Genomic DNA, 19714 nt, shown 5'->3' on the forward strand with positions numbered 1-19714 from the left:
TAGTACTGTTTTCCAGTTTGTTGGTTTCCCACCTGGCAGATATGACATTTATTTTTATTGTGCTTGAGCCCCTTCTACTATCTCGTTGTAATTTCTTTTTTGTCTCTGGACATGGGGTATCTTTTTTGGGTGGGCTCCAGAGTCCTCCTGTGGACAGTTTTCAACAGCTTGTTGCGATTTTGGTGCTCTTGCAAGAGATGAGTGCATGTCCTTCTACTCCACCATCTTGAAACAGAAACTAAGTCAACTTCAATACTTGACCATTTGAAATATGTTGAAGCATCTCATGCACACTCACCATATCTTTTATTCAGCACCATGGACCTATGTTTGGCTGAGATTTGAACAGGAGGTTAATTACTGGAAATAGGTATATTCTCTATCTTCAAACAGTATGATTTTCTAAGAAGGAGTTTAATAATCAATATGTCAATGTGATGCACAGAAAATATCATTACTGAGGTATATCCAAGTTCCTGCAGTAACAAGCCAGGGTTCATTTACAAAAATTGATCAACAAAGATTCCAGCAATTTATACATTTCATTTACCATATTTCAACTATTATTGTTTTAAGAATTTCCTACAGTCTGTACTTTTCAAGATCAAGGCCTTCCTGGAGAAGGAAATGGCAACACACTCAGTATTCTTGCCGGAAAAGTCCATGGACAGAGCAGCTTGGCGGACAGCAGTCCATGGGGTTACATGACTGAGCACGCGTGCATGAGGGTGGAGGGAGATGGGTTGGTAACAATAAACTGGTAGAACTAAAAGGAAAAAAAAAAAGATCAAGGCCTTGCTTTTTAGTTTTAAACGCCCCTCCCCTACACACATCCTCCATCAGGACCTTCTAACCGAGAGTCCCTTGAATGGTGAGGAATTGACTCCCCAGAGCAGGACACGTCTCCATTTCTTATTCCCACCCAGCATCCTGCACAATGGTAGCATACTACTGGTCCTCAGGGTTGTCAATAAAAGTGTAAGTGTAATAATGATAATAATAATGATGATAAGCTTAAAAGAGTTTTACCAATTAAACTGTTTGAAAATGACAATCTTGCTGCATTTTGTGTGTGTGTGTGTGTGGCTTACTCTTGTCTTCTTAGGTGACCAGTATATTTGTTATCTGGGCATCTCTTTAGTCTTCCCTCAACTTTCGGCACTATTTAGTCCAGTTGTTTTTTCTATCCTATACTACAGTTTTCTCAGCTTTAAAATAGGAATATGGGAGTGGATATATGTGTATTTATAGTTGATTTACATTGTTGTACAACAGAAATCAAGAAAACATTGTAAAGCAATCAGTGTCCAATTGAAAATAAAATAGAGATAATGAGAATACTGTACTCCATTCAATATACCATCTCATTTTATGTGCTTTATATAATGTTAATATAACAACTTACAAAGTTACCATAAATAGTAGATTATATAAAGCAGCAGGGACACATTAAACATAACTCTGAGAGTTGTTCTGTGACAGGTGTATACAAAGGTTTCACCATTATTTCATGTCTACCCTAAGAATGGTTATGCCATATCTGTGCCTTGCTCAGCTCTAATTTTTAATGCAAAAATTCTACCTCTGCAAATTAGAATAGGTTAATCTTTTCTATGGAGATAGAAATGGCAACCTACTCCAGTATTCTTGCCTAGAGAATCCTGTGGCTAGAGAAGCCTGGTGGGCTGCTGTCCATGGGGTCGCACAGAGTTGGACACAACTGAAGTGACTTAGCATGCATGCACTGGAGAAGGAAATGGCAATCCACTCCAGTGTTCTTGCCTGGAGAATCCCAGGAATGGAGAAGCCAGGTGGGCTGCTGTCTATGGGGTCACACAGAGTCAGACATGACTGAAGCGACTTAGCAGCAGAAATCTTTTTTTATATTGTACAAAGCATATCTACACATTTTTACATTTTACTAGCAAATGAAATAATCTCATAGCTGTACCAAGCACAGCGAGATATTTACTGGGCATCAAATCAACATGCAATCAGTGCATTTGGCATAAAAGATGCTTATTAAGTAGCAAATAGTATATTAAGTGTAACCTTACATTATGTTGAAATAAAAAACATCTTGATTATGAATTTTAAAGCAACTTATCTGTATGAAATGACATTTTTAAAAAGTTAGTAAAACTCTTAAGTGGAAAACTATGTATAAATTTGAAAGCTTAACATACAATCCTAGATTAAAAGAAATGAGAAGAAAGAAAGATTTTGAAAACTGAAATTATTTAAGGTAGTTAATGCGTCATAAGTTTGTCAACTACAGCTTTTGCTCAATTGAACTAAGATGAACAAAGAAGTAATTTTGAACACATTGCAGATGATTTTGCTTCCACTGAAGCCAGAACCTTAAAGTCTTGTTTTGGCTTAAGGAAAATATTTAAACTTGGTGTGAGTTTAAGACTTACCTATACATTTAAAAACATTTTTCAACTACTTGATCATTGCAGGAGAAATTAACCATTTAAATTAAATGACATCACTTTCCCTTTTGAGGGGCTCCTTGAAGTCTCAGTCTTGTCCTCAAGTCTTCCCACTGGAGGGTTCCAATATCAGGTAGATGCCCTTCCAGACTGTAGATGCCTTTCAACTTTCCCTGAATCACTCCTTTCCCCAGAAACAACCCTGAATCTGAAAACACACCACAATATGCTCTGATTTCCAGCCGCTAATCACTGCATAAACAGGCACCAGTGTAAACTGCTCTGGCTAAAATCTCATCCCAGGAAGGGGAGGATGGATGTAGCTGCAGGTGCAGAAATCAAAGGCTCTGAGCAAAGCCACTACAAAACACCCCTGGGCAGTCTAGTCCGAAAAGAAAGTTTCCTCACTGCTCCTGGGGCCCCACAAGCTCCTGGGGCCCCAGCGACGCCTTGCCCTGGCATGAGGCTCCTGTCAACCGGGACTCTCTGGTTATCCTTGGTGGTACCCATGCTCAAGTTCAAGGCTCTTGACCTGGAGTCAGTTTCCGCTAGGCAGGCATGGCCAGTTGGTCTGTTACAGGGAGATCTGCGGTGCCCATCCCAGCCACAGAGGTGTAGGGAAGGCAGCTTGGAGCTCCTTGTTAAGCTGTAGCCCTGGGACTCAGTTTCACTAAAGCTCTGAGTTTGGTGATTTCTGGTCTCTAGGAGGATGGCAATGGTGATGATCACCATTCTCCAGGGCTGGATAACTTCACCCTCCGTGTCATCAGGAAAGGGGTTGGCACCTGGTGAGCTTGGTGATGCTGCAGATGTCAGGTTGTGCCAGGCTTTATCCAGCTGTTTCCAGCAACTTCCTGCAAATAAGATCTTTAATAGGTCAAAACTGTCATTTTCTACACTTTTCTCTTTTGTTTCCACTGAAAAGCTTTTCCCTTCTGTTCTGGGCATCAGAGACTGTCACAGCTTCGATGTTTCTTCTGTGTTATTACACTGGAAATGAAATATACTCATGGAAAAGTCTCAATCAAAAAGGAGATATTCATCTACATGAGTCAACTGAGCTTGAAATAAAAACCCAAAGCTCAATCTAATTATCTTCTTTAGTCTAAAAGAAGACTCAGAGGTGTGACGCCATAGTCTATTCTGACAGTTTAAATTGCACCAAGATAAATCCTGCCACAACTCTCTGCATTTCCTTTTTAAGATGTAATATATAAGGTTTGCATTCTTCCACAACGATTGATAGGACCATAGTTCCCATTTTCTGGTGGTCTACAGATAACAGTGGCATAATACTCAGTTCAATTCAGTTCAGTCACTCAGCTGTGTCCAACTCTTTGCGACCCCATGGACTACAGCACGCCAGGCCTCCCTGTCCATCACCAACTCCTGGAGTCCACTCAAACTCATGGGCATTGAGTCAGTTTGCCATCCAACCATCTCATCCTCTGTAGTCCCCTTCTTCCCCTAATTTCAATCTTTCCCAGCATCAGGATCTTTTCCAAGGAGTCAGTTCTTCACATCAGGTGGCCAAAGTATTGGAGTTTCAGCTTCAGTATCAGTCCTTCCAATGAATATTCAGGATTGATTTCCTTTAGGATGGAGTGGCTGGATCTCCTTGCTGTCCAAGGGACTCTCGAGAATCTTCTCCAATACCATAGTTCAAAAGCACTAGTTCTTCCACGTTCAGTTTTCTTTATACTCCAACTCTCACATCCATACATGACTACTGGAAAAACCATAGGCTTGACTAGATGGATCTTTGTTGGCAAAGTAACGTCTCTGTTTTTTAATATGCTGTCTAGGTTGGTCATAGCTTTTCTTCCAAGGAGCAAGCGTCTTTTAATTTCATGGCTGCAATCACCATCTGCAGTGATTTTGGAGCCCCCCAAAATAAAGCCTCTGACTCTTTCCATTGTTTCCCTGTCTATTTGCCATGAATGATAGGACTAGATGCCATGATCTTGGTTTTCTGAATGTTGAGCTTTAAGCCAACTTTTTCATTCACCTCTTTCACTTTCATCAAGAGGCTGTTTGGTTGTTCTTCACTTTCTGCCATAAGGGTGGGGTCATCTGCATATCTGAGGTTATTGATATTCCTCCCGACAATCTTGATTCCAGCTTGTGCTTCATCTAGTCCAGTATTTCTCATGATGTACTCTGCATATAAGTTAAACAAGCAGGGTGACAATATACAGCCTTGACATACTCCTTTTCCTATTTGGAACCAATCTGTTGTTCTATGTCCAGTTCTAACTGTTGCTTCTTGACTTGCAAACAGATTTCTCAGGAGGCAGATCAGGTGGTCTACTATTCCCATCTCTTGAAGAATTTTCCACAATTTGTTGTGATCTATACAGTCAAAGGCTTTGGCATAGTCAATAAAGCAGAAGTAGATGTTTTTCTGGAGCTTTTCGATGATCCAACGGATGTTGGCAATTTGACCTCTGGTTCCTCTGCATTTTTTAAAACCAACTTGAACATTTGAAAGTTCACGGTTCACATACTGTTGAATCCTGGCTTGGAAAATTTTGAGCATTACTTTGCGAGTGTGTGAGATGAGTGCAATTATGCAGTAGTTTGAGCATTCTTTGGCACTGCCTTTCTTTGGGATTGGCATGAATTTCATACTTAGTTTATAATTTTTATTTTTCATTAAATTCTTACTATAAAAACATTCTTTATTTCTTTTTCTTTAAAATGAAACGCCAAGCTGAATGCATAACTTGATTAAACAATTCATTTTACAAGTCCTTGACCCCTTTTTTTGATTTTCAGATTTGAATAAAAAATACACTTCCTTTAGCCAGGTTGTGTGTTGCTCTCAAGACCTAGATGTAAATGTAACTAATTCAGTCATTTTTGTAGCTTTGATTTTTTAAAAAGAAATTAACCTCAAATCAATAATCAGTTACTTCATAATAAAATGTTCACTAAGGTCCATCTAGTGAAGGCTATGGTTTTTCCAGTGGTCATGTATGGATGTGAGAGTTGGACTGTGAAGAAAGCTGAGCGCGGAAGAATTGATGCTTTTGAACTGTGGTGTTGAAGAAGACTCTTGAGAGTCCCTTGGACTGCAAGGAGATCCAACCAGTCCATTCTGAAGGAGATCAGCCCTGGGATTTCTTTGGAAGGAATGATGCTGAAGTTGACACTCCAGTACTTTGGCCACCTGATGTGAAGAGTTGACTCATTGGTAAAGACTCTGATGCTGGGAGGGATTGGGGGCAGGAGGAGAGAAGGGGATGACAGAGGATGAGATGGCTGGATGGCATCACCGACTCAATGGACATGAGTCTGAGTGAACTCTGGGAGCTGGTGATGGACAGGGAGGCCTGGCGTGCTGCGATTCATGGGGTCGCAAAGAGTCAGACACGACTGAGAGACTGAACTGAACTGAACTGAATTAGTAGCAGAAATGAATATCAGGTTGAATGCTACAATGAAAGGGAGAAAACTGGAATTCTGCCAGTAGAATGTGGAGCAAGATGTGACAGGATATAAAAAGTTAACTACTACAATTAATTAGTAAACATTTCAGTGCAAATGCCCACTGGATGTTGGAGATGGCAATTTACAAGCAATGTCATGAAATGTAAAGCATGGAACAGAAAAACTGATCAAGTGGGAAATGAGTATCAAATGGGAAAAAGACTTAAAATTGAGTCCTATGACCTCAACCTTCAAAGGGAGGGAATGCCACAAAGGAAGCAGAGATGGAATGGCCGTGTGTTAGCAACACAAGAGAGAGTGGTGAAAAGACAGAGATGGAAGGGTTGCAACCCCTTAAGACTCAATGCATGCGTGGATATGTAGATGGAAAGTTCTTCCTACTTGGGAAAAGAGATGACACTGATCACCTTAGTGAGAGCTTGCTTGGTAGAATTAATCAACAGAAACCAGCAGGTTTCTTAATGAAGAAGGAATCAATGATGTGTTGAACATTATGGAAAATCACAGCACAGGCCCTTTAGGTTTACATTTTTACTTTCCTATTAAGCTAGGAATCTCAAGATGATACACAAAGTGGTTCAGAAGAAGCAAGACAATAGCAGCAAGTCCTCAGGACATGGAACAATACAGATGAGCAGAATTGAGGCAAGCATTTCTCTACAACATTCCTTTCCAGAGAATGAGAAGACTGAAGTGGATGCTGAGAGCACAGAGACAGCATGAAAGCCTAGCTACTAGCTGTGCCTCCAGCACAGGTGACATTCATACCACAGCAGGCTTCAGAGTCTCTGAAGGGAGGAGGGTCACGCCCATCACAGTTGCAGACTTGCTACCTCCTTAGGACCCAGCAAGTTATCACAGAGCAGGGCAAGACGTGCCTGGGGACAATGAAATGCAAGGAAGTTCTTTAACTCCATCATGATACCTTTGCCTCTTTCAGAGACAAGCAAAATTAAACAATCTTAAATAGAAGGGACACAGGCAGCGATTTTAATACACTTAGCAACTAGCGTGACAGAGCCTTCCTGAAAGGACACATATCAGTAATGTACACTCTGGAAGATCACAATTCCTAAAAGTAGCAAAGATCTTTGTGGAAATTCATGTATTTAATGTAGGCAATTTGGAAAAAGGACATTGATGAATCAATCGTCTTTTTCTTGTTTCCAGTTGGTACAAACAGCAGTGAGCAGGAACATTTAAAGTCAGTTCAGTTCAGTTCAGTCCAGTCCCTCAGTCGTGTCCGACTCTTTGTGACCCCATGAATCATCAGAGAGACATTTAAAGTACATTTAGAGGCTTGGAAACCTGTCTGAGGAATAGGGTCCTAAAAGAAGCAAAAACCATTCCTATATTACTGTTAAAATATCATTTTATTAACAAATGATTTCTTAAACAATATTTTTATTAAAGTTCTACAGTATTATTTTATAATGTTTAATACATTGAGGCTAGAACTTTAAATAAATTCAACTATACAAAACCATGAGGCTGACCCTGGAGTCCAAGGTAGTCTCTCCACGCTAAGGAGTCCTTTCAAAACCTTCCATAATTCTGTCCAGGAAGTATGTATGCTCTTCCATCTTGGTAATACATGAGGCTTTCTCAGTACCCACATCTGAATTCATGGTTGGAAAAATAAAGAAAAGAGGTTCTTCACTGGACTCTATCAGTAAACAATAGGATGACCCATCTGGACTGGAGGTGAGAAATGCAGGTGTCTTCACTATGAATGAGACCAGCAAGTTGACCTGAGGAGGTCTTCTGCAAAGGGTCCTTGTCAACTGAAAAATACTGGCAACATGACTGCCAGAGTTCAGTTTTTTTGGAGGACTAGTGAGGACTATAACTGGAGGACGAACTCTCCTCAGCTCTGAGGAACTGCTCCAAGGACTTAGAGGGTGTCAGCACATACATGATTATGCTGAAGGGGTTACATGCCATCACTTGGTAGAAGGTGGCTGAGAGTCAGGAGGTACAGATGTCTCTCTGAAAGATCTTACAGCGTTTCTAAGTATGAGAAGTTGCAAAAATTGGGTTCATAAATTTTTCTCAGAAAATTATCTAACTCTCTGCTGGCCTGTTGGACAGGAATAGATAGGGAAGCCTGGCGTGCAACTATCAATGGGGTTGCAAAGAGCTGGACACAATGGAGGGACCTGAACTGCCAGCCTGCTGTGTCAGTTTTCCTGCAGCAAAGAGTGCCTCTTTCCTGATCTCTATCCTGAACTCCTATCAAGCGTGTGTTGGAGGTCAGGGACTGCAGTGGGTAGTGACTTCATTCAGGTAGAACCAGATGCGGAGTGTCATTTTAGTTGTAATCTTATAGGAGAAATGTCAGAGCTAAAATGGATGGAAATTGTTAGATGTTTTTCTTTTGTTCTTAAACTCATGAGAAAAGTCAAGAGTCTAAAATACAAAGATACCAGGGATACTATATTTCATTGAAGAAAGTGTGAAAGTGTTAGTCCCTAGTCATGTCCAACTCTTTGCAACTTCATGGACTATAGCTCTCCAAGCTTCGCTGTCCATGGAATTTTCCAGGGAAGAATATTGGAGTTGATTGCCATTCCCTTCACCAGTGGATCTTCCCTACCTTGGGATCGAACCCAGATCTCCTGCATTGCAGACAGATTCTTTACCATTGGAACCACCAGGGAAGCCCATATTTGACTGAAGAAATCACTCATAAAATCTTAGACCTACCACCTTGTGGCTTGTGGGATCCCATTTTTCATACCCAGGACTAAATCCAGGTCACAGTGTGAAAGGACCAGATCCTGACCAGTAGGAAAGTCCCGTTCATTTTTATTTTTTTTTCAATTAGCAGAAAAATCTATTCCCCTCTAACTGCTGCTGCTGCTGCTAAGTCACTTCAGTCGTGTCCAACTCTGTGCGACCCCAGAGACAGCAGCCCACCAGGCTCTACCGTCCCTGGGATTCTCCAGGCAAGAACACTGGAGTGGGTTGCCATTTCCTTCTCCAATGCATGAAAGTGAAAAGTGAAAGGGAAGTCGCTCAGTCGTGTCCGACTCTTATCTACCCCATGGACTACAGCCTACCAGGCTCCTCTATCCATGGGATTTTCCAGGCAAGAGTACTGGAGTGGGGTGCCATTGCCTTCTCCATCCCCTCTAACTACTTAATAGCAATTTTGTCTATTTTGATGAGACCTTAAAGAGATTTCTCTAGACTTAAGACCACCTCCCTTATTGCCCTTCAAAACTATTAACAGTGACCCTTTAGCATTTGCAGGGGATATTAGGGCTTTTGTCATCTTCTTCAATTTATTTTGTTGGTTTCCCAGTATCATGTTCATTTGAACCCTTCACTCTTTTTAATGGGCTTGTTCAGACAAATCATTATAAAGCTCCTTTGTATTTGGTACATTGGGAATAGTTCAATGCTCCAGATTGATATTTCTCTCCAGTTGTATAAATGCTGTGATCCAAATAGGGTTAATGAGACCCTGAGTTAATATTTTAAAGAGCTTAAAATGTCAAGTCTATTAGCAGCAAACAAAATTCAGTTACTACTTTTTAATATTATGATTACTATTACCCAGATTAATATAATGATCTTTGGAATTATCTGATTCCCTTTTATTTAATTTTAGTTTTCGTAAAGCATCTTCTCATTGTTGAGAGATTTATCACCTAGACAGATGCTCAGGAAGGTCTCCACAATCCTGCCAGAGAGCATTAGTTTTCTAGCAACTGGGATTCCTTGTGAGCTGATGGGTGTGACTTCTTCCTTCTCTCCTAAAACTGATCTTACATGGATTAAATGAAAGAAAAATGAGGTAACTAATCCTGCAAAGCCAAGGGCAGTCAACTGACCCAGAACTTTTCCTTCACTGAGTTTCTGGCAGACGCAGCTGTGTCCCAGCCTTTCCTTGATCACACTGGCCTCATCCTTCCCCTCTGCCTCAGCGTGTCCCCAGCTGTGCTGCACTGAAGTTTGCTAACTCAGAAAACGTCATCGTGTCAGGGGAAAGCCACTTCCCGTTTTTCATATTCATAACATTCAGATTTACATTTGTTTTCTTTTTGTCTACATTTGTTTTCTCATCTCGAATTTTACTTTCTAGGAAAGTTGCAAAGAAAAACAAAAAAATCTGAAGTTTTGAAAATGATAGAGATACAGCCCCTCTGGCTTTCTTTACTTCCTTTTATTGTTCTCACCTCATCATGAATTAGGACTAGAGCAGGAGCAGTGAGACCAATCTTGTCCAGTATGTCAATATAAATTAAAACAACTTCAACTGAAGAATCACCCACAAGCAAAGAAAGAAGGCTATTTCCCCCCGACTGAGTAGTGTGAGTCTCACTGCCCTGCATTCTCAGAGGAAGACAGAGACAGAGGAACAAAGCCCAGTGGAATCAACTGACTGAATGAACAACTGAAGCTCACTAGGTTCTGTGACATGAACTTCTGATGAGAGACAGCAACACCACTGAATCTCATTCCGCCAACTCAGAAACTCTGAACATCACACGTGTTCAAAACATTAAGAGAGTAGAATGATAAAATCTATATTTGGTAAAATAAAAATTATCTATTAAAGGTAAAATAATTGCAGTTGGATAATTCCTCTACTTGCACAAACACACTTTAGCTCTCAGCGCCTTAGCACTATTGACACTTAGGACGCCTGGAGACATGGGTCAGGAGAAGAGGGGTCACCACTGGGAACTTGGGTCCTTCACACAAACACTCCAGGGGAGAGGGTGGGGTTTCAGGAAGATGATTTACTTTCCCAACAAATAAACAAGCCCTTCACAGAAAGGAGATTTTCAAGTCCTCAGGCTGTGGTGAGCCTGTCCTTAGGGAGGGAGTCCAGCAGGTGCGGAAGGGACTCTGTCACTCTAGAGGACAGGGGGTGGCTCCATGTGATCTCTCCCTGTGAGTGAGGTGCTGCTGGGGAAATACAATTATTCTGGAATTAGAGTCTCCTCACCCATGTTCCCCAAGAAGAACCAGGATTCTGGTGGGGATATTGGCCCAGTCTGTGGAGGAAAATAGGTATCCAGGATGAAAATGGTGGAAAGAAAGGGCGATGTCTGTAATAGTCCTGACTTGATGGTTCCCTAAAACACAACTACAGGGCCTGAAGGAATATGTTCCAAAAGGAGGAGAAACGTGGGAAGAGCTCATGAACTTGTAATAATCAGACTCTTTTCTAAATCAAACACTAAAGATAAATCATCTTTTGTTTCAAAGACCGTATTTGCCAGAGTAATCTGGTAAATCGCTTATAAATACAGAAACCACAGGGCTGAGGGAGCCTGGTTTCCTATGTAAAGTAAGAGGGAAAAATGGAGCCTAAGATCAGGGCTACAGATGAGTTCATGGACAAGAACAGAGCAACATTTATGCATGAGAGACAAAAAGCAATAATGTGTGTAATTACAAACATACATCACTCCTGAGTTAAGAAAAAGACCTTTCTCATTTGATTGATAAATATCCATTTGGATGGGCACATAGGAAGTTATTGGGAAATACACAAAATTAATAGTTTAGATTTATGACATTTTATTTGATCATATTGTAAATACATAAAGGAAAATAAAAAAAGGAAGTAAAAGTGTATAGAAATAATTAGAAAATGAAAACTATCATGTTCCCTATTTAATGACCTTGCTTAGAAAGCATGGCATCAGAGAACCTACCTCAAGGTTCCACCAGACGCCGTCCCAGCCAGACCAGCAGCAGCCTCATCTTCCCCATGGCCTTCGTGCTCTCTCTACTGATGGCCCTGGTGCTGGTCAGCTACGGCCGGGGAGGATCCCTGGGCTGTGACCTGTCTCAGAACCACATGCTGGTTGGCAGGAAGAACCTTAGGCTCCTGGGCCAAATGAGGAGACTGTCCTCTCGCTTCTGTCTGCAGGACAGAAAAGACTTCGCTTTCCCCCAGGAGATGGTGGAGGGCAGCCAGCTCCAGGAGGCCCAGGCCATCTCTGTGCTCCACGAGATGCTCCAGCAGAGCTTCAACCTCTTCCACACAGAGCGCTCCTCTGCTGCCTGGGACACCACCCTCCTGGAGCAGCTCCACACTGGACTCCATCAGCAGCTGGACGACCTGGACGCCTGCCTGGGGCAGGTGATGGGAGAGGAAGACTCTGCCCTGGGAAGGACGGGCCCCACACTGGCCATGAAGAGGTATTTCCAAGGCATCCATGTCTACCTGAAAGAGAAGGAATACAGTGACTGCGCCTGGGAAATCGTCAGACTGGAAATCATGAGAGCCTTGTCTTCATCAACCAGCTTGCAAGAAAGGTTAAGAATGATGGATGGAGACCTGAACTCACCTTGAGATGACTCTCACTGACTAAGATGCCACATCACCCTTGTATGCTCACCTGTAGTCATTTCAGAAGACTGATTTCTGCTTTAATCACAAAATTTATTAAATTAATTCAACCAGTACTTTGTCTGTAGTAGGAAGTAAATGTATTCAGTTTAGGGGGATTCAGTCCTAAGCAATGACTGCATTGATGTTATTTATTATTTGTTTGCTTATTTATTTAGTTATATTTATCCTTTTATCTCCTCATATTTATTTTCTCATATAAAAGATTTTTTACACTGTATTAAAATTTAGAAAATACATTTACATTTCCAGTTCATTAAATTTGTAATTTCTTTTATTTATTAAATCTTTATGAAGGTGAATTTCCTGAGTTTTTATCGTTTTTATTTAGTTTGTAAGTCAAGTCCAACTCTTTTGTACCCCATAGATTGTAGCTTGCCAGGCTTCCCTTGTCCATGGGATTTCCCAGGCAAGAATACTGGTGTGGGTTGCCATTCCCTTCTCCAGAGGATCTTCCCAAGCCATGGATCCAACACTCATCTCCCGCATGGACAGGTGCTTTCTTCACCCACTGAGCCACAAGGGAAGCCCATTTTCTACAGAGGCTCATGGAAATATTTGTAATCCAATCTCTTGCAGGGCCTATAACTCTCAGGGGTCTTATCTATCACATATCTCAAATTTATGGTGAGGACTAATTCAGCAATCTCTATAAATCTATATGGTCAGTTAAATATGATATTTAATTATTATTAGAATTATTAATTTTGTCAATCACATTAGACTCTCAGAAATAATTACCAGTTGATAGTTTTATTTTGCTAATTATATGAACTCATCAGGATTATGTGTAAATTTGTAAACTGCTCAATTTATCTAGAAATTTGGAGATAGACAATAAACTAATGAAAATATAAAGTACTGTAACAGTGAGGTATAGACAACAAAGGCACAATGCATGTTAGTAAAACAGGAAAATAAGTGATGGTTCAATACATGCAGTTTGCACAGATGTTTATGGTGTTTAGGGAGGTGGGGCTTGGAATCTGACATATTAGGTTTTGAAACCTGGATTTGCCATTTTCTTATTACATTATTTCACTCAAATAAAGTCTTACCAGGTGGCTCTTGGAAATGAGAATATTTACAACTCAGTTTCAACTATGTTGGAAGGATTAAGTGTCCCTTTTAAGGGCTAAGGAATTTGTAGTTCCTGACAACATCATTTTTTTATAAAGACTGATCTGTGGAATTTTTCTGGTAGGTCCTTGGTAATTATGTTCACAGTAGCGTTGTAACATTTAGTTAGTAATCAATTCAGGACTAATGTGCCACAAAAAGTGATGGCAACATCAAGGAATGTGTTTTTTTATCCTCAAATAAATATCAAGAATGAAATATATTCTAATGAATCATTGCCATAAACACAACACGTCGGTATCTTCTTACCATGTTACGGACTTAATGCGTGTGTGTACCCAAAATTCGTATAATGAAAGGTACCCCCACCATGTGATCATAACAGAAGATGGGATATTACAGAGATCATTAGGTTTAGATGAGGTTCAGTTCAGTTCAGTTCAGTTGTGTCCAACTCTTTGTGACCCTATGGACTATAGCATGCCAGGCTTCCCTATCCTGCACCAACTCCCGGAGCTTACTTAAACTCATGTCCATTGAGTAGGTGATGCCATGCAACCATCTCATCCTCTGTCGTCCCCTTCTACTCTACCTTCAATCTTTCCCAGCATCAGGGTCTTTTCAAATGAGTCAGTTCTTCACATCAGGTGGCCAAAGCATTGGACTTTCAGCTTCAACATCAGTCCCTCCAATGAATATTCAGGACTGATTTCCTTTAGGATAGACTGGCTGGATCTCCTTGCAGTCCAAGGGACTCTCAAGAGTCTTCTCCAACAACACAGTTCAAAAGCATCAATTCTTCCATGCTCAGCTTTCTTTATAGTCCAACTTTCATATCCATACGTGACAACTGGAAAAACCATAGCCTTGACTAGATGGACCTTTGTTGGCCAAGTAATGTCTCTGCTTTTTAATATGCTATCTAGGTTGGTGATAGGTTTTCTTCCAAGGAGCAAGCGTCTTTTAATATCATGGCTGCAATCACCATCTGCAGTGATTTTGGAGCCCAGAAAAATAAAGCCTCTCACTCTTTCCATTGTTTCCCTACCTATTTGCTATGAAGTAATGGGACCGGATGCCATGATCTTAGTTTTCTGAATGTTGAGGTTTAAGCCAACTTTTTCACTCTCCTGTTTCACTTTCATAAAGAGGTTCTTTAGTTCTTCTTTGCTTTCTCTCATAAGAGTGTCAGAGGTTATTGCGTATCTGAGGTTACGGATATTTCTCCTGACAATCTTGATTCTAACTTGTGCTTCATACAGTCCAGTATTTCTCATGATGTACTTTGCATATAAGTTAAACAAGCAGGGTGACAATATACAGCCTTGACATACTTCTTTTCCTATTTGGAACCAGTCTGTTGTTTCATGTTGTTCTAACTATTGCTTCTCGACCTGCATACAGATTTCTCAGGAGGCAGATCAGGGAGTCTGCTATTCCCATCTTTTGAAGAATTTTCCACAATTTGTTGTGGTCTACACAGTCAAAGGCTTTAGCATAGTCAATAAAGCAGAAGTAGATGTTTTTTCTGGAACTCTCTCGCTTTTTTGATGATCCAACGGATTTTGGCCATTTGATTTCTGGTTCCTCTGCCTTTCCTAAAACCAGCTTGAACATCTGGAAGTTCATGGTTCATGTACTGTTGAAGCCTGGCTTGGAGAATTTTGAGCATTACTTTGCTAGCGCGTGAGATGAATGCAATTGTGTGGTAGTTTGAACATTCTTTGGCATTGCCTTTCTTTGGGATTGGAATGAAAACTGACCTTTTCCAGTCCTGTGGCCACTGCTGAGTTTTCCCAATTTGCTAGCATATTGAGTGTAGCACTTTCACAGCATCATTTTTTAGGATTTGAAATAGCTCAACTGGAATTTCATCATCTCCACTAGCTTTGTTCATAGTGATGTTTCCTAAGGCCCACTTGACTTCACATTCCAGGATGTCTGGCTCTAGGTGAGTGATCACACCATCGTGGTTATCTGGGTCATGAAGATCTTTTTGTACAGTTCTTCTGTGTATTCTTGCCACCTCTTATTATCTTCTGCTTCTGTTAGGTCCTTACCATTTCTGTTCTTAATTGTGCCCATCTTTGCATGAAATGTTCCCTTGGTATCTCTACTTTTCTTAAAGAGATCTCTAGTCTTTCCCATTCTATTGCTTTCCTCTATTTCTTTGCATTGATCACCGAGAAAGGCTTTCTTATCTCTTCTTGCTATTCTTTGGAACTCTGCATTCAGATGGGTATATCTTTCCTTGTCCCCTTTGCCTTTTGCTTCTCTTCTTTTAATAGCTATTTGTAAGGCCTCCTCAGTCAACCATTTTGCCTTTTTGCATTTCTTTTTCTTGGGGATGTTGTTGATCACTGCTTCCTGTACAAGGTCACAAACCTCCATCCATAGTTTTTAAGGCACTCTGTCTATCAGATCTAATCCCTTGAATCTATTTCTCACTTCTACTGTATAATCATAAGGGATTTGATTTAGGTCATACATGAATGGTCTAGTGTTTTTCCCTACTTTCTTCAATTTAAGTCTAAATTTGGCAATAAGGAGTTCATGATCTGAGCTACAGTCAGCTCCCAGTTTTGTTTTTGCTGTCTGTATAGAGCTTCTCCATCTTTGGTTGCAAAAAATGTAATCAATCTGATTTCAGTATTGACCATTTGGTGATGTCCATGTGTAGAGTCTTCTGGGTTTTTAGAAGAGTGTGTTTGCTATGACCAGTGAGTTCTCTTGGCAAAACTCTATTAGCCTTTACCCTGCTTCATTTTGGACTCCAAGGCCAAATTTGCCTATTATTCCAGGTGTTTCATGACTTCCTACTTTTGCATTCCAGTCCTATATAATGAAAAGGACATCTTTTGGGGGTGTTAGTTCTAGAAGGTCTTGTAGGTCTTCAAAGAACCATTCAACTTCAGCTTCTTCAGCATTACTGGTTGGGGCATAGACTTGGATTACTGTGATATTGAATGGTTTTCCTTGGAAATGAACAGAGGTCATTCTGTCATTTTGGGGATTGCATCCAAGTACTGCATCTCAGACTCTTTTGTTGACTATGATGGCTATTCCATTTCTTCTAAGGGATTCTTGCTCACAATAGTAGATATAATGGTCATCTGAGTCAAATGCATCCATTCCAGTCCTTTTTAGTTCACTGATTCCTAAAATGTCGATCTCCCCTCTTGCCATCTCGTTTGAACACTTCTAATTTGCTCATCCACTTCCAATAGATGACGTTATGAGGAGGGATTCCTTAAGCATGGGATTATTGTCTTTATGAGACTCACAAGACACTTTGCTTCCTCTTTCCTCTCCACCATAGGAGGACAGAGAGAAGCTGGCAGTTTGCAACCCAAAAGAGAGTTCTCACCAGAACTCAACCCTGCTGGTACCCTGATCTCACACTTCAGCCCCCACCATTCTGACAAATAAACTTCTATCACTGATGAGCCACCCAGGCTTTGGGACCTTGTTAGAGCAGCCTGAATTAAGACACAGGGCATGGCATTTTTAGCTCCTGCAATACACTAGTTGAAGTCGTACATAAATATTTCATGTTCAAAGCACACATGACAGAGAAGAAATTGTCATGTGTAATTATTCTCAACCTCCTTCTTAACAAAAAGGACTGGTAATCTGTGCTCACAAATAAAGATCATAGAGTCTGGATCAAACAGAGGAATGATGGCCCATCTTAAGGACATTAAAAGTATTTTGAGAGAAAAGAAACACCAAGAAATACAAGGCAACAGGAAAGAATGCTCTGCCTTCAGGTTCTTCCTAGGGGATAATGGGAAAAAATACTCAAAATAATTTTCTAAATTTTAATTTTTTTAATTTAATTTTTTCAAGGCATTTAATCTTTTAGCCAATTGTTCCCTATCCATGGCTTGGTCCAAATATTTGCATCAACCAATCTTTTAATCAGTAACAAGTCAGAGAGGGGGAATGAAATTAACCAATTTGCTTAACTTCATGTTATCGGTAACAGTCAGTTAATTTCAGCATCTTGACAATTAAAATATTTTCCCTTAATTCCTGAGTTTTCCTGCCAACTTGTTCAAGAAGAAATCTTTTAGTTCCATGTTCTAAATTACTTTTCTTTTCTTATTATCTGTGATAGGCCAAGAAGAAGATTTTTTAAAATTTAGTCTGCGCAGGGATAAATATTCTTAAAACAGGAAATCACAGCTCCCTGGTCCTTGGCCCTGGTGGTGGCCACCCTCTGACTCACCCCCAGGGCATCCCAGACACCTTCCAGAGGTCCCATTACCACTGCCAGGTTCCCCTGTCTCTGAGCTGTCACTGGATCACACCAGAAAGGATCCAAATCTGTAAAATCGACTCCAACTCACTGACTCCCCACCTGAAACCCCTCAGTAAGTGGAATCCTTCCTGGAAAATAAAGCACAAAACTCTAGGGAAGGCTCAGAAAATGCAAGGTTCCATGCTTCCAACCAGAGAACACTGTCACGGGCATGGCTATGACAAGGCTCCCTGTGAAAAAGAAAGGTTTTTCCCGTGACAGTAAGTCAGTATCAAGAGGCTCACTGAGGATGCTATGCCCTGGTTGTCTGCAGAACCCAGAACTGCAAACTCTCCCAAGTGGGCATTTCCCAAAGGAACCCAAGAAAAAGACCTCCCTCTTGCAGCTGCCTGGAGAAGCTTACCATTCAGGGTTCAATGGAAGGAAATTTTACTGTTATTTTTGAGCCACTAAAAATCCTGTCCTACTCTTTGCGACCCCATGGACTGCAGCACACCAGGATTCCCTGTCCTTCACTATCTCCTGGAGTTCGCTCAAATTCATTGCCATTGAGTTGGTAATGCCATCAAACCCTCATCCTCTGTTGCCCCCTTCTCCTCCTGCCCTCAATCTTCCCCAGCATCAGGGTCTTTTCCATTGAGTTGGCTCTGTACATCAGATGGCCAAAGTATAGGGCTTCCCTGGTAGCTCAGATGGTAAAGAATGTACTTGCAATGCAGGAGACCCAAGTTTGATCCCTGGGTCAGGAAGACCCCTGGAGAAGGGAATGGCAACCTACTCCAGTATTCTTGCCTGGAGAATTCCATGGACAGAAGAGCAACTGGCTGGCTAGAGTCCATGTGGTCGCAAAGATCAAGACACAACTGAGCAACTAACACTTATTTATTGGAGTTTCAGCTTCAGCGTCAGTCCTTCCAAAAATATTCAGGTTTGATTTCGTGACTGGTTTCATCTACTTGTTGACCAAAGGACCCTTAAGAGTCTTCTAAGGCAACACAATTTGAAAGTAAAATTCTACTGCGCTCAGCTTTCTTTGTGGTCCAACTCTCCCAAGATCATTGGAAATACCATAGCTTTGACTATACAGACCTTTGTCATCAAAGTGATGCCTATGCTTTTTAATATGCTGTCTAGTTCTGTCATAGCTTTTCTTCCAAGGAGCAACTGTCTTTTAATTTTGTAGCTGAAGTCACTGCCCACAGTGATTTTGGAGACAAAGAAAAGAAAATTTGTCAGTTTCCACTTTTTCCCCATCTATTTACCATAGATGTCATAAGCTGAGGTTTTTAAATGTCGAGTGTTATCCCAGTCTTTCAGTCTCCTGTTTCACCTCATCATAAGGCTCTTTAGTTCCTCTTCACTTTCTTCCATTGGAGTGATATCATGGTATTTTATTACTTATCCCTATCAAAGTTGTCAAGAATATGCTTAAAAGCATGTCAAGAGCTAAACAGAAAGAAATGTTGATAAAATAGAGATGAATATTGAGTAGCCAGGGAATTAAAAATTGGTTTCTGATTTGAAGGAAAGTTAAAAGTACCTCAAAATAAATAATAAGAAAATAATTTAAGATTTTCAATGATTTTGAGTTTTGAAAGATTTTTAAGTCTATCTATACTGTGGTATTATTATACATTTTTAAATGAATTTCATATGAATATGTAATTTGGTACATTACTATTTATATAAGTAAGTATCCTCCATTAAAAGTCATTCTTCAAACTCATTCATCAAGTTAAATAAAATTCAACAGCTTTTACATTTAATGTACACCTTTCATTTTATGGCATTGTTAACCCTAGGGTGAATACAACAAGGAAGCTTTGCACTTTCTTTTTCTATGTATAAAGATATGCATGGAGTACAAAGATGGATCCACAGCATAATCGTGTTGTTAAAATTTCATGGTCGGGGTAATAGGAAAAAAATATCTCAGAAGACTCTGTCAATAGGGGAAGGGGGGGCAATAATGAAAACAACGTTTGTGAAATGCTGTCCTAACCCATTTGAAGAGTGCAAATTGAAAAGCAAAAACAAAAGTAGAAAGCAAAAGGGAACTTTCAGAAAATGGAAAGCATGGGCTCCTATTTAAGACACAGACCTGAA

At 40.5% G+C, this 19714-nt stretch overlaps 1 protein-coding gene across 1 annotated transcript; it reads left to right on the top strand.

The window, feature by feature from the left end:
• Positions 1 to 11522: 11522 nt before the first annotated feature.
• LOC133253389 (interferon omega-1-like) lies at positions 11523 to 12274 on the top strand. The gene has a single exon (XM_061427033.1). It carries the CDS (start codon positions 11545 to 11547, stop codon positions 12205 to 12207), a length of 663 nt encoding a protein of 220 aa, XP_061283017.1. The 5' UTR covers positions 11523 to 11544; the 3' UTR covers positions 12208 to 12274.
• Positions 12275 to 19714: the final 7440 nt, after the last annotated feature.

Source organism: Bos javanicus, chromosome 8, assembly GCF_032452875.1.
Source record: "Bos javanicus breed banteng chromosome 8, ARS-OSU_banteng_1.0, whole genome shotgun sequence".
Taxonomy (NCBI): Eukaryota; Metazoa; Chordata; class Mammalia; order Artiodactyla; family Bovidae; genus Bos; species Bos javanicus.

Excerpts from the sequence above, each read along its gene's own strand:
- LOC133253389 (XM_061427033.1), top strand. The coding sequence starts at position 11,545 with ATGGCATCAGAGAACCTACCTCAAGGTTCCACCAGACGCCGTCCCAGC.